This window comes from Heloderma suspectum, chromosome 1 (genome assembly GCF_057233095.1).
Source record: "Heloderma suspectum isolate Gila_16-S chromosome 1, 16-S_ref, whole genome shotgun sequence".
Lineage (NCBI taxonomy): Eukaryota > Metazoa > Chordata > Lepidosauria > Squamata > Helodermatidae > Heloderma > Heloderma suspectum.
The window spans coordinates 338,223,952-338,237,410 of NC_139458.1; the positions used below are offsets into that span (position 1 = coordinate 338,223,952).

At 40.0% G+C, this 13,459-nt stretch overlaps 1 protein-coding gene across 2 annotated transcripts in view; it reads right to left on the reverse strand.

The window, feature by feature from the left end:
• The window catches only part of HBS1L (HBS1 like translational GTPase), a 56,108-nt gene that overhangs the window by 35,044 nt on the left and 7,605 nt on the right, over window positions 1–13,459 (reverse strand). The window contains exons 4-5 of one of the 2 annotated variants that reach the window (XM_084827587.1): window positions 10,778–10,972; window positions 9,698–10,165 (exon numbers count right to left, since the gene is read on the reverse strand). In XM_084827587.1, coding sequence (XP_084683713.1) covers window positions 9,698–10,165; window positions 10,778–10,972 — 663 coding nt within the window. The remainder of the gene's footprint in view (window positions 1–9,697; window positions 10,166–10,777; window positions 10,973–13,459) is intronic. The other variant, XM_084827588.1, reaches the window with a different exon arrangement.

Sequence of the window (13,459 nt, forward strand, 5' to 3'; positions counted from 1 at the left end):
AGCTTTACATTAGCAAAGTTATGAATATGCATAAAACAATAACTGCGGACAGTTATAATGGTAGCAAAATAAAACTAGAACACTGGAGGAGTGAAAGAATTCCTAACAGATCAACAAACAACCTGATAAAATGATGCCTCTTGAAATACTGCATATGTCTCTGGAAAAAAATATTTGCAGAACTATGAAAGAACATCAATACTTTTTCAGGTATGTTCAGTGTTTGAAACACTGACGATGTAATGCATTTATTCTGAATACTTTGGAAAATTTTATGGGAAAAAGTTACATTAGACCATTTTAAAAGTGAGTTTTGTTTCTAGAATTCGCACAGTTAAGACACAGAAATATAAAAAGCTATCAAAGCTTGTCTGAGTTTGGTAGGATAATCCAGGATTTTTAACAAGTTTTATGCACATATGACTTACAACTCACAAGCCCACAACAAAAAAGTAAACATACACAGTAGCAACAGGAATGTATAGACTATGTGTCAAAAAGTCATATATTCCATGGCAAGATAGCCAAATCCTGCTACTGGTGTGAAATATACAAATTAAGAGTGACTAGAGTACTGTGTTTGGATGTGCCAAGTTTAAATCCCTGTTCAATTATGAAGGTCACTAGGTAGCCTTGTGGAGGTCACCATTTAAGCCTCACCTACCCCACAGAGTAATTGTGAGAATAAGACAAGATAACCCCATTGTGAGCTGCCATTTATGAAATGCAGCTGGACAAATAATAACCACTTCCTAATTCCTACAGGCTGCATAAAGCAAAGTCCTATTTATAAAATATAGGTTATTCTTCTGCTTCGGGGCTTTAAAATAGCGCAACCTGCATTGAGGCAGGACAAAAGTACAAACAAATACTTCCTGTTGCATAGTTAAAATTACTCTGAGTTTGAACATAATAAATGGCACATGGATTCACTTTTTTTTTATTGACGATCGACGAGAACACTAAACACATTTCATTGTTCAGCAATACACAGCAGCACATTTCTTGGGTTTTTTTGTTGATATGCACACCAAAGAAATCTGCCCTAGTCTTTTTAAAGTGGTGTTCTTTCAAAATGCCCTGTGCTAGGCTTTAAGACTGCGAGACAAAACATCTCAGGGAAAAAGTCTTGGGAGTGTCATTTTTTCCAGTGTAGGTGTATACAAAGGGAGTTTCAAACCATTTAAAATGTTTCTCACTGCTTTTGACATAAGCCACTTCCTTTCTTAAGCCCACACACAGCTGTATCACACAGATTCTGTGACTCTTGCCCAATGTTCCCCAAAAGAGATTCTTACACAGAGGTTCTGCTCACTACTCCTCATTATTACTGCTCTAACTATTTAAGTTTGTTTAACCTTAGTTACATTTCATAGCCATTTGCAATAAGGATCATTTTTCATTCACGTGACTACTTGGCATTACAGGAGACTTCAATGAAGGAGAATGCTATAATAAACAAATATTTAATACAAAACAACTCTGACATAAGGCTAAAACTTACGATGTCTACCACATATACTAACTAGCAGTATGCAGATAATAACAATAACAACCACCACTAGAGAACAAATTCTGCACCAATAAAGATGAATTCTCCACCCTCTACAATTATTCAAACTGAACATATTTGTATAATTTCTTATTTGTATTATTTGTTCTGCAATGCTTTGCATTTTTCATACTCAGGTCCTTACTAGTCATGCAGAGATGAGAGGCAGGCAGAGCGCAGATGCCAAAGATGCATTTCAGTCAAATTTCTGGCTTCTAAGGTATTTTATACACACTTTCAAGCTGGCCTCGTTATGAACCTGTCTAGTTATTGAGATCTGCAGGAGAGGCCCTCTTGAGGGCACCTTTGCCCATGGAGACCCATCTGTCGGGCACAAGTGAAAGGCCTTTCTCCTGTATAGCTCCCAAACTGTGGAATGTGCTCCCCCAACAACTATGGCTGGCTGCCACTCTCTTGTCTTTTAGAAACAGTGTGATGATACTGGTTGGGGGATGTTGACCTGGTGTTGAATGGGGTACAGTTACCCTTGAAAGACTAGGTCTGCAGCTTGGGGGTCATCTTAGACTCCCAGCTGTCCATGGAGGCTCAGGTGTCAGCTGTGAGCTGGACAGCGCTGTACCAACTCCATCTGATACGGCGGCTGTGCCCCTACCTTCCTGACCATCTGCTCCCATCGGTAGTACATGCCCTGGTCTCCTCTCGTTTAGACTACTGTAATGCGCTCTGCGTGGGGTAACACTTGAAGACGGTTCGGAAGCTGCAGCTGGTACAGAACGCGGTGGCTCGCCTGATTAAAGGCAGCCGCCGGTGAGATCACATCACTCCAGTGCAGAAGGAGGTGCACTGGTTACCAGTTGTTTTCCGGGCCAAATTCAAGGTGTTGGTTTTGACTTTTAAAACCCTATACGGTTCCGGCCCAGCCTATCTCAAGGAGCGCCTCCAGCAACACCAGATAGGCCGCTCAACAAGATCAGCCTCGGATGGCCTTCTCTCTGTCCCATCAGCCGGGACAGCTAGGACAGGGTTATTTTTAGAGGTGCAAAAGTCCCACTTTGGAAGTGGTGGGTCCCGCAAGCACAATGGAAGCAACAGATGCAGAGTGGCCCCCTTTGGGTACTGCCCAAACCCACATTCTGCATTATTCTCGTATACTCACAGCCACATACATAACGTATATTAACATGAACAGCACGGTAACACATTTTAGCAATCCATATTCTGGAAGTGGTGGGTCCCGCAAGCACAATGGAAGCAACAGATGCGGAGTGGCCCCCCTTGGGTACTGCCCAAACCCACATTCTGCATTATTCTCGTATACTCACAGCCACATACATAACGTATATTAACATGAACAGCACAGTAACACATTCTAGCAATCGATATTCTGGGTTAAAAGGTAGCGGCCTTTAAGAGCTGGAGCAAACATTACAATCACCATGAAAACAGCTACCTAATGGTAAGTACTCCAACCCTTGCTTTACATTTACAATGCACATTCACTATTGTGCAGAAAGCCCAATATCCCTATCCACAGCTACCAGGTAGACTGAGTAGATCCACACAACCATTTAAAATGTTATAGCAAGGAGATGTAGAACTTGTCCCAGGAATGCAATTCTCAGGAACAACCCTGAGGTGAATATCATGACAGCCAACTCCAAGACCAGAATATTTAAAGTTTCCCAGAAACCAGTGCTTAGGATGGAGACATATCAGCTGATGCACCAACATCACAAACCAAGACAGGAACTTTATGACACAGCCCCCTTCACACATTACTCTCATAAAGATGGTATCATGCAAGTAATGGGGAACAGAGAAGTACTCTTATTCTCAAGCTTGGCCCTGCCTACAGATGTCCATATGTTCATGTAGTGGTCTGCAGGTGAAAAGCCTTTGCATGATCAGGACACCGGTGCAATTGGTTTCCCTGATTATGTACACATGAGCAGCTGCTGATGCAAAGGCTTTTTCCCTGCAGACAACCATACTAACGCATGGACATCTCTGTATATGGAGCCAGGCAGTGTGTCTGATGTTGGAGTGTGTCCCCACTTCCCATTTCTCATGTGAAGGGGGGCTAGTAGCAGATGCATACATACGTAATGGCTTAGGTCTGCAGATATTCTTTCATGCATCACTTTGGAATTTTCATAAAGCTTTCATGCAGTAGTTTAGTATGCAGCATTAGTTTACGTATACGACAATTCAGTTTTCCAATAAAGGAGGAAGACTGAAATTAAGTAAAATTTAATTTAATTCCTCTTATTTAATTATTGCATTTGCCAACAGTACTCAACCGAGCACCGTGAAGACTGTAGTAGAAATATAATGTTAAGCACGTGGCCACAAAGTAGAAAAATATGATGGACCAAAGAAAAATACACCAAAGCTACATCTGACCTATGGACAGGAAGGAAAGCATGTCTTTAGTAGCTACACTCAGGTGTTAAGTCACATGAATATCCTGAAGATGGTCAATGCCTTTTTCTGGGTTTCAGTTATCAAATCTTTGTGTACATTTCCAGTTAAAGAACGCTTCTTGTAGAATCAATCAATACACATATGCACCCTATGGTATATAGACCAAGAAACAGCAAGTTTCCCCAAGTTGCTTTTAAGAAATACAAACTGATTCACTGTGGTCTGGAACCCTCTGGGTTTTAAAACAAATTTCTTTTGCAGATACTGCCACAGATTTAATACAGAACTGAGTGTTTTAGCCATATTTTTTAAAGGGAAGAATAGTAACAAAAACTAGAACTGACATAAAGAATAGAAGAGAATAACAGGCCACAGACATATTCAGAGGCAGTTCTGTTGTGCTGTACACAGGACTATTTATCTATTTATTCCTGACAGTTTCTACTGGAATACTGAATTCACCCCTGCTCCCATAGAAACTATTTTACCTATTTTTCCCTCCTCAAAAAATATAGCATCAGACAGCTGCAAGAACCTGAATACACTTGTGAAGACTGAACCAATGCTTAGCAGTTCTGAACAAAAGATAAAAAATATCCTCCATGAACTCTTTGCACTGTTATACAGCTCCAATATAGCCCTCAGAATGACCCCCAAAACGCTAGTCATCTACCTATTTAACAGTGTTTTGAGTACACTTCTGAGTGCCAAGCCATTATTATTAACTGAATCCAGCATGTTTAGATATACCTCTATGAAAAATCAGTCTCCAACTGGGACACAGAATAATTTTGACTGATGATATGACTGCCAACAGAACTGAATGTCTTGGGCTGAAATTTCAGAACACCCCGTCCACGCTTTAATTGCACAAAATCTGAGGGGGAATTAATACTATTTTATAATTGTTGTGGCTGAAGATATACAATTCTGTTTTAAGACGCCCCGCTATATCAACGGAATTCCGTAAAAGTAGCTGTTTGGGTCCTCAGAGCAAGACACAGAAAGACAGTGTGCACTGATGAATTAATATTCAATCTATTTTATTATGAATATTTCATGTAAAACAAATTACAAGCCAATTTTACTTTAAAATACTTAATTCTGAATACATAAAAGACCGTAGATGCTGACTTCACAATACTCTGAATATTTTAAATAGCACATTTTATTGTCCGAAATAGGCACCCAAATAATAGTTGAGTTTTTTTAAAGTTTCAAAATATACACTATTAATACATTTGTGCTATATATACACATGCAAAAGACAGGCTGGCTTCAGAGCAGTAAAATGTAAAGGTACGATCCATTCCTGATCCTGCAAGGATGCAACTTTGCTCCGTCACCTCCCATCCCTTGCTGTGTATGAACTGCAGCATGCTGGCAATTATCTACAAAAGGAATCCACTGCCCACCACCTATACAGCAATCCACCTGTTCTTTGCTTCTGCAACACCCTCACCTAGAAGTTACCACCCCGCTGAACTGAAATTAACTCGCAGGCTCAAGATCTGGGAAGAGGGTGACAAGCAGATTATAAGAGAGACACGGAACAAACTTGCATTGTAAACTAATAGCCAGTATGCTGCAGTGAGTCTGTGTATGCCTGAGAGCCAGCCAGGAAGGAGAAGAGGGATTTATTAGGCTCTACATTAATCCCTTCCCATGGTGCAACAATGACTGTAGGAAGATGGATCATGTCCTAAGCGCCTGAAGAGTAATATTTAACATCAGTCAGAAATATTTTCAAAGCTGAACAGTCATCAAAAAAATTCTAGGAAGAGAAAATAGTCACAAAACTAAGAAAATAAAATTTCATCTTTAGAAAAACTATGTTCTTATTGTAAAGATATACACCTACATCATTTTTAAAATTACAGCATCTGTCTCAATAGACGTTCCATGTATTAAAGCTGTCGTGCAGCCCACCACGCGTCTGACCCCAATTACCCCTACAGAGCTGCCTAAACCATGTCTGCCATGGATCACCACACTAGTCCACCCATGTCAGAGTGACATTTTCCCCTCGCTTTCTCCTTTACTCACAGAGTTTGTCTATGAGGCTGCAGCCTTGAGACATATGCTGGCAAAGAGGGTAGAGGGACTAGAATCTCATATGATTACATGGGATTATCAGAAGTGACAGGAAAAAAATTGCACTGGGCAGGGGGAACTATAAGACACTATTCTTATCATAAAAAGATGTAGTAAACAATTAGAAACAGTGATATTTAATGACACCCCTGAATTGTGACAATGTGCATCAACCCACAAAGACAATCAATTTGCACCCAAATGCTGTGGAATGTAATTTACAACAAAAAGTTATATATCAGAATCATTCTACATTTGATATGATTTTTTAAAGTGTATTAAAACATCTCGTGTGTGCGTGTGTGTATAAAACCAAGTACATAACAGCTGCCTGTTAAAAACAGTGGGTTCCATCCAACATCACATGAGCAGACATCTCCTTTCCTCTACCCACCCCTGCAGCCTCCAAATCTGCTTTGGAGGTTCCCCCAACCCTCCAGAGCAGATTTGGAGGGGACAGCAGACTGCAGTGGTGAAGGAATCTGTTCCGCTAATGGTTTGTTCTGCTGGCAGAGAGAGATAGTTGGACACAATCCAAGGACAGTATTAAAAAAGAACAATGAAAATCTTAACAGTTGACAAATGCCCATAATCCTTTATAAGAATTTTTTTTTTTAAATGACATAATCACAAACTGAAAACTAGGCAAAAAAAATAAAAAACACATCAACACTTAAATTAGATTTAAGATACTGATGCTGAAAACCAGAGTCTTCAACAATGTAATGAGCCAGTTTGGACAATCATATCTTAATTCATTAAGCTGACATATGAGCAAGACTTTTGCCCATGCATGCAGCCCATTTGCTCCTCTGCTCCTCTGTTTGCAGCATGAGCAATCAGATTAAAGCTGATAAGTGCAGTTTCCCAGTTCAGATGAAACTGGAATCTATGGGTAGAGGCTTCCTGATTTGTTTGGTCGTGTCACAAAGGGAGGAGCAAAGAGTATGCATGTGAAGACAAAAGGTTCATTCGTACCTCAGCTTGTTAAGCTGAGATACGACTGTCCGAATGCAGCCATAGTAAACAGAGTGCATAATTAACTATTTTTGTTACTGATTAAGTTTCTCCACAACTGGATGGAGAACAAAGATCCTTAGCCAATATTGAAATAGTCTTTTTATTAGTCCGAAATCTTTTTTAAAGACCACTTCACATATTTTTTACAGGAACATGTAAAATATTTGCATGTACCTTTAACTATTTTAATATGTGCACATAGGAAACACATGCCTGACTACATGTAAGATGTATGCACACACACACAGGACAAAATTGGCTGCGGTTTCCTGCTAAGCACACATATGAAAAACATGCATAGCGCCTTGCTTAACATATGAAGTGACCATAAGACCAAAGGGTAAAGAAAACTGCTTCTCAATAACGTATTATATCCAACCTTGTGCAAGAAGGCAAACTCACATAACAGATACCTCCCTTCCCTTCTTCCCCGGTGCAAGCCCCTATAACACCCCCTCCCCTCGAAGGCCTCTCCTGGGTGGGAACCTACCATACATTTTAGGCTGTGTCTTCTGGGCTGTACCGAAACTGGCAAATCTCTGAGACTGGGAACCTTGCGCAAGCAGAGAAGATTCCTCCCACCTACTACAGCCCCATAAGAGCCCACAACCCTCTGGAAAGCCTTGGAGTAGGGGAGGGATACAAGCGGCTGAAGGAACAGAAGGAAGGTCAGTCGTACGAGCTTGCCTTCTTGTCATGCAACACTGTACGTCTATAATTCATTGACCCTGTTCACACATGCATGAATGCGAGTGAACAAGCACACTGCCTCCACTGAGGCACTTCCAGGAAACGAACTACAGCCTGTTCAGAGGTTGTGAGCATGATGTGCAAACCAAGGACGCTGGGTTGTTTAAAGGTTAAACAACGCAGTGCAACAGTTAACCCACAGCTCACTCGTTCCTGCTTACGCATACGTGAGAACAGTTATTTACAGACTGTGCTTTTGAAGATGTCATACTGGCCCCACTACAAGTTTAGAAATGGCTTACCACCATGTTCAGCATTAACTGTTTTTTTTACAGGAGTCTTAATGTGCAAAAAAGCCCTATGCACTGACAAACTATCAATTTTTCAAGAAGGGGACAGGTAAAAAGGAAAACAAAAGTCTCTCATGCCAGTTATCAGTTAGAACACTGACAGTGGTCTATGAAACACATGAGTCATTAAAAACATAAGGATTACATTACGGAAAATTAATTCACAGAAATATACATTCAAGAATTTGTTCCCCAGTGTATTCTTTTAAACCTGAAACCATAAATTATTACTTTTTATAGCAGCGCTAGCACATTCTTTTTTGGAAAAATATTTTCAGTATCAATTATCTGGAAAAAATTCAATAACCAGATTATTCCAAAACTGATGAGTTATTGAAGGTTTAGATTTACCTTTACTATTTAAGGAGTAAAACAATAAAAAAAGGACTGGAATTCAGTGCTGCGGTTTAAAACTTTACTACAAAGTCTGTTAACCAATATAAACTGATAATTGGCTTTTTTAAAGGAATCTATTCCAATTTACAATACAAAGTCACCTTGTATAAAATAGATATTTTTTAATTTTAAAAAATAATCAAAATTAGCATTTGTATGTTGCACTGTTATCTAGTGAAAGCTTTCTTTTGGCCTGATTTTACGATGTCATCAGGTGATGGTGATTTGAAGTCAAATGGAGTTATCGCTAATAAGGGTCCAATTTCACTAATTTTTACTTCTTGCATTTGGCTGCTGTATAAGAAAGCCTTATGGAGGTTAACACTTTGGCGCTTACATCTCTTCGGGGGGTAGTGAAGACATAAAGTTATAGCAAAAGCTGAAGGTCTTGCAGAGAGGGCCTTTGTCCATGGAACAGTACCTTCTAAGACACATGATCTGATTTTCTTTTTGCTTTTCTTGCCCCCTTTAGCTACAAATATTTGCCTCCCTTTCTTTGAAAATAAAGATTCAGTTTCTGGAAGCAGTATGTCTGACTGTACTTCCAAAGGTTTTGGAGATAATGCTGATTTTTTAATCAGAACACTTAGGTCAATATCTGAATTCATAACTGCAGGTTGCACCATTTTAGCTACATGAAGCTCAGAATGGTTGCTTGTTTCAGGCTTATCCACTTCAATTGATTTTGCAATTAAATCTGAAAGTGATAGACTCTCAAGCTGTTTCACTGGAGAAGACCTGGAGAATGTCAGGGAAGATAAAGATCCTGACAGTTCTGACATTCCAGATGAAATTCGAGGTTGACTGGCTAGTTGGGACAACGGTGAATATCCTAATTCCATGTCTGTGAAGCCTGCTGATGATGTGTTGCAAAGGTCAGACAAGGGACAAGCCTTGTTTGAATTACTTTCTTGGTGTTCCTGCAGGAGATTAGCCAGTGATCGACTTTCAGACATTGAAAATGTTAAGCTATCAGCCTCTGAAGAGCTACTGTTGTGCCCTTGGAGACAGCCTTTATTTTGCAAAAGTGAAGGAATGTTTCCAAAGCGTTCAGACTTTTTGCTGAGCTTATAATTTATCTTACTATCTAGCATCAAATTCCCAAAAGCACTTATTAAAGCAGGAGGACTATCCAAACAGCTTCTGCTATCACAATCAGAATTTTTCTGGAGAACCATTAACACACTGTCTCGGGCATTGGATGAGTCACCTGTTTCATTAAGCCTCAGCAAGGCCTTCAAATCCTGAACTCTACTTTCAGACTGATTCCATGGGACATTTTCTGATGGATTTTCTTTCAGCAATTCGGCATCTGAACTAATGCACACATCACATTCCTTGCAAGATCTCGAACTTGCTGTGCTGGTTCTGTCAGCTAATGGGAGTATTGCCTGCTTGCTGAATGGCTCATGAAGTGATACGTTATTGTTGCTGAATGGTAGAGGAAGTGCTCCCACAGATTTACATGAGGATTTTAGGGTTTTCTTTTTGATTGAAGATGTTTTGACATATTTAGGTGTGAATGGAATTTTGTCCATAGGAGCTGAAGGGTTACAAGGAGGTTCAAAATTGACTATGGGGTCAGTGAGATTAAAGCAGGAACTAGTGGAATCTGAAGCGTTTTCCACCAAGTCAGTCAAGTTGCTATCATTAGAAAATATTTCGGGGCAAAATAAGCCTTACCTTACAAGAGCCAACAATTCCAAGACAGATGCAGTGCCATAGCAAAAATAGTTCCAAGTTGCGACAAGGCAGGAAAGGCAACAGCAAAATCAAGAAAAAACATGAAAAGGCATTTAATTAACAAACATCATTAAAACTATTTTTAGATGTGTAACTCATAGCCTTATTAATTCAGTTCAATAATTATGCTAAACTAGTCACAATTCTGAAGCAACAGAAACTTAGAATTACTAAGCTAGAAAATCACTACAACATGCCACAAAAATTCTTGCTCTTATCACTACAGTTACACTAGGAGTAACTAATTTATAACTTAACCACTATCTGCTGTTATTTTAATTAAGGTTATTTAACAGAAAATATAGTTTTACTGCTAATTATATTTTCAGAAAGCAGTGGTGGTCTTTAGAAGACTAGGGCTTGACTGGGTTGCAAATATAAATTGTGTATGTGTGCGTACGCGTGTGTCACTCATTCAATTTATGTACAAAGAGAAAAAGGTAAATGCTTTTTTAAATAAATCCTATATTGCTGATACACAGCCTGCCCCCTGCTGAAAAGAGGGCAGGCTGCACTAACTCCCAGGAAAATTTAAATGTAAATATACCTTTTGTTGTCTTTCCTGTAATCACAGTATCCTCATTCTTGGTCTTCATATTTTGCTTATTGTCTTGTGCAAGAATGTAATCCAGAGCTTGCTGTACATCAAAGTTACTGCTCAATATTGCTTCCACCATCACCTGCTCTGGCACAGAATCTCGAAGCACTTCTCTCATACGGTCAAGGCACGAATCAAGCTTAGCTTAAAAAAAAAATTATAAACTATTCAAGACAAAAACTTTCATATAATAACGTTAAATGAATATTTGCAGAGATGCTCCAATTTCTCTCAAACAAATCCTGGATCTCCATCCAGGAACAAACTTTATTATCTCTTCCCTGCCCATCTAGAGTACTCCTTATTTCACCAAGAAGTATAATAATATCGACTTTTACCAGCATAGTTATCGACATGAACAGCATTCAACCCAAAGAGCCACACAGGGTAATATCCAACTGGAGCCTTGCGTACACGACCAGTCCCACCACCCCAGTCCACACTCTCCTAGCCCCGCTGGCCCCAGTCCACCCGCAGCAACGATGTAGCACTTCCGGGGACAAGTCCCAAAATGAGCAAAAACACTTGTTTCTGGAATGGGCAAGTCTCACTCGTTTCAGGGCTTGACCCTGGAAGCACTACATTACGGCCACATGAGGACCAGGGATGGAGGGGCTGGCCATGCACACAAGGCTCCAACTGGAAACTACCCATACATTCATCATTAAATAATTCAACATAATTTGGCAAATCAATGTGGGATCATTTAACAGTACATTTTAAGCATTTACAGATATTGTAATTATCTTCTATAGTTAGCAGCACCTTTTCAGGCCTCGGGATTCAGCAGATGGGTAACCATAACTGCAAGCATTTTAAGTGGATTGTTAATTTAAAATCTGCTAGCTAAAAGCCTTCAACTTTTTAAGGAGTGCGAATAGCTTCCCGGAACTTAACATTCAATGCATTTCTAAAAGGTTCTCCACCTACTAAAAACTACAAGTAAAGTGAAATGTGAGCAGGTCTGAAAAGGAACATCCCACAAAGTGATATACACAGTTAGCTAACTCTCGCCTCTGAAAAAAGGCATGATGTAGTTTTCTGTTGAATAAAGATACTGAACACAATATTTGGGTGCTTCTAGACCAAGGTCTTTGTGAGTGACAGACATGCTGAGTAAGTATTGCCTTACATTCACAGTCTACACATGGAATTGGAGGAATCCAAACATACCAGTTTGGAAGCCAAACATACCAGTGGGATGAGCAAAGGTGGCACAGTAACTGTGAAACCAGAACCATGATGGCAGCACCAAGCCCTATCACTAATTGGCACCTCTTCTATTAGGTACTTTCCTCTCCCACAAAAATGCAAACAACGTATTTGGCACTAGCATTAATGGGTAAAGCCTGTAACTCTCAAGAACTAGAAACTATGTAAATTTAAGATCCTGATAGTTCATGAAATTTACGTAATGGAGTCTAATATGTCTTAAATGTTCAGGTCTGATCTGGATTGCAGCTACAGCTTGCAGACCAGAACAAGAATACTGTATGCATTTTAAAACAGTTTCAACTCAAGATTTTCCAATCATTCTATAAGAAACAAATGTAGATTGAGTAAGGCTCAGTTCACAGTACAGCATCCAATTATGACCTATAAACATTAATAAAAATGGTACTTCCCTGAAACAGCTATTCTAGTGTCATTAAGAAAGCATTTTCCACCAGTTACTGGACAAAAGTGAGTCATCAGCCAAACAGGCATGGGGGCGGGGGGGGGGGGGTTAGGGACAACAACCACAGAATGGGAAGAAGGGGATAAGCGGTGTTGCGGAGAGAGAGTGCAGCTGTCTAGGACTGACAGACCAAGTTAGGTCCCACCTACTGTCTGTAGCCCACAAAACCTGGTGAGTTGTTGGACCAAAATTAATAACCACTAGATCTGTGTAAGCTTCCATAGGCAGATCATACAGAGTCCTTGCAGACATCCCCTCACCCCCCAGGGGTAGGGAGGAGAGAGAGAGAAGTGGTTTCCTCCCTGCCCCTTCCAACCACTGCCTATTGCTAGAACAAGCCCACTTAAGCCTGAGCTTTCTTGGTTTGAGTGTAGAAATTCTGGCAACAGGTTTCTGTAAGAAAAACTGCTGGAACAGACCCTGCTCAATTTAGTCCAGCACCCTATTCTGTGTGTGACAAGCTAGGTGTCTCGAGTAGCCTCACAATCAGGGCATGAAGGAGCAGTCTCCTTAGTAATCGCTGCTGGAGGGGATATATGGTCACTGCCACAGCACCCCTTCTCCTGCCAAAAAATTCCCAGCTTCAGCACTGATACTCCAGCAACAGTGAAAACTGACCATACTGTGGCCTACTGAAGCTCATTTGGCCACCTTTTTAATTCTGGCGCCCACCATGTGGAATTATCTCCCCAGTAAGATCAGGCAGGCTCCTGGCATGGAATGTTTTCCCCAACAACACTTGTTTGCCCAGGCATTTCCCTGCAAATGTTCTAAATAAAATAAATAAACATTGTCACCTACGCTGTAGTTATTTTAATTGAGATTTTATTGTTTTTAGCATTGCTTTATTGTTTAAAATATTGGTTTTGTTGTATTTTATCATTTTATATTGTAAACCACTTTGGGATTTATTTATTTACTTTTTATAAATGAAAAGTGGTATAGACATTTTG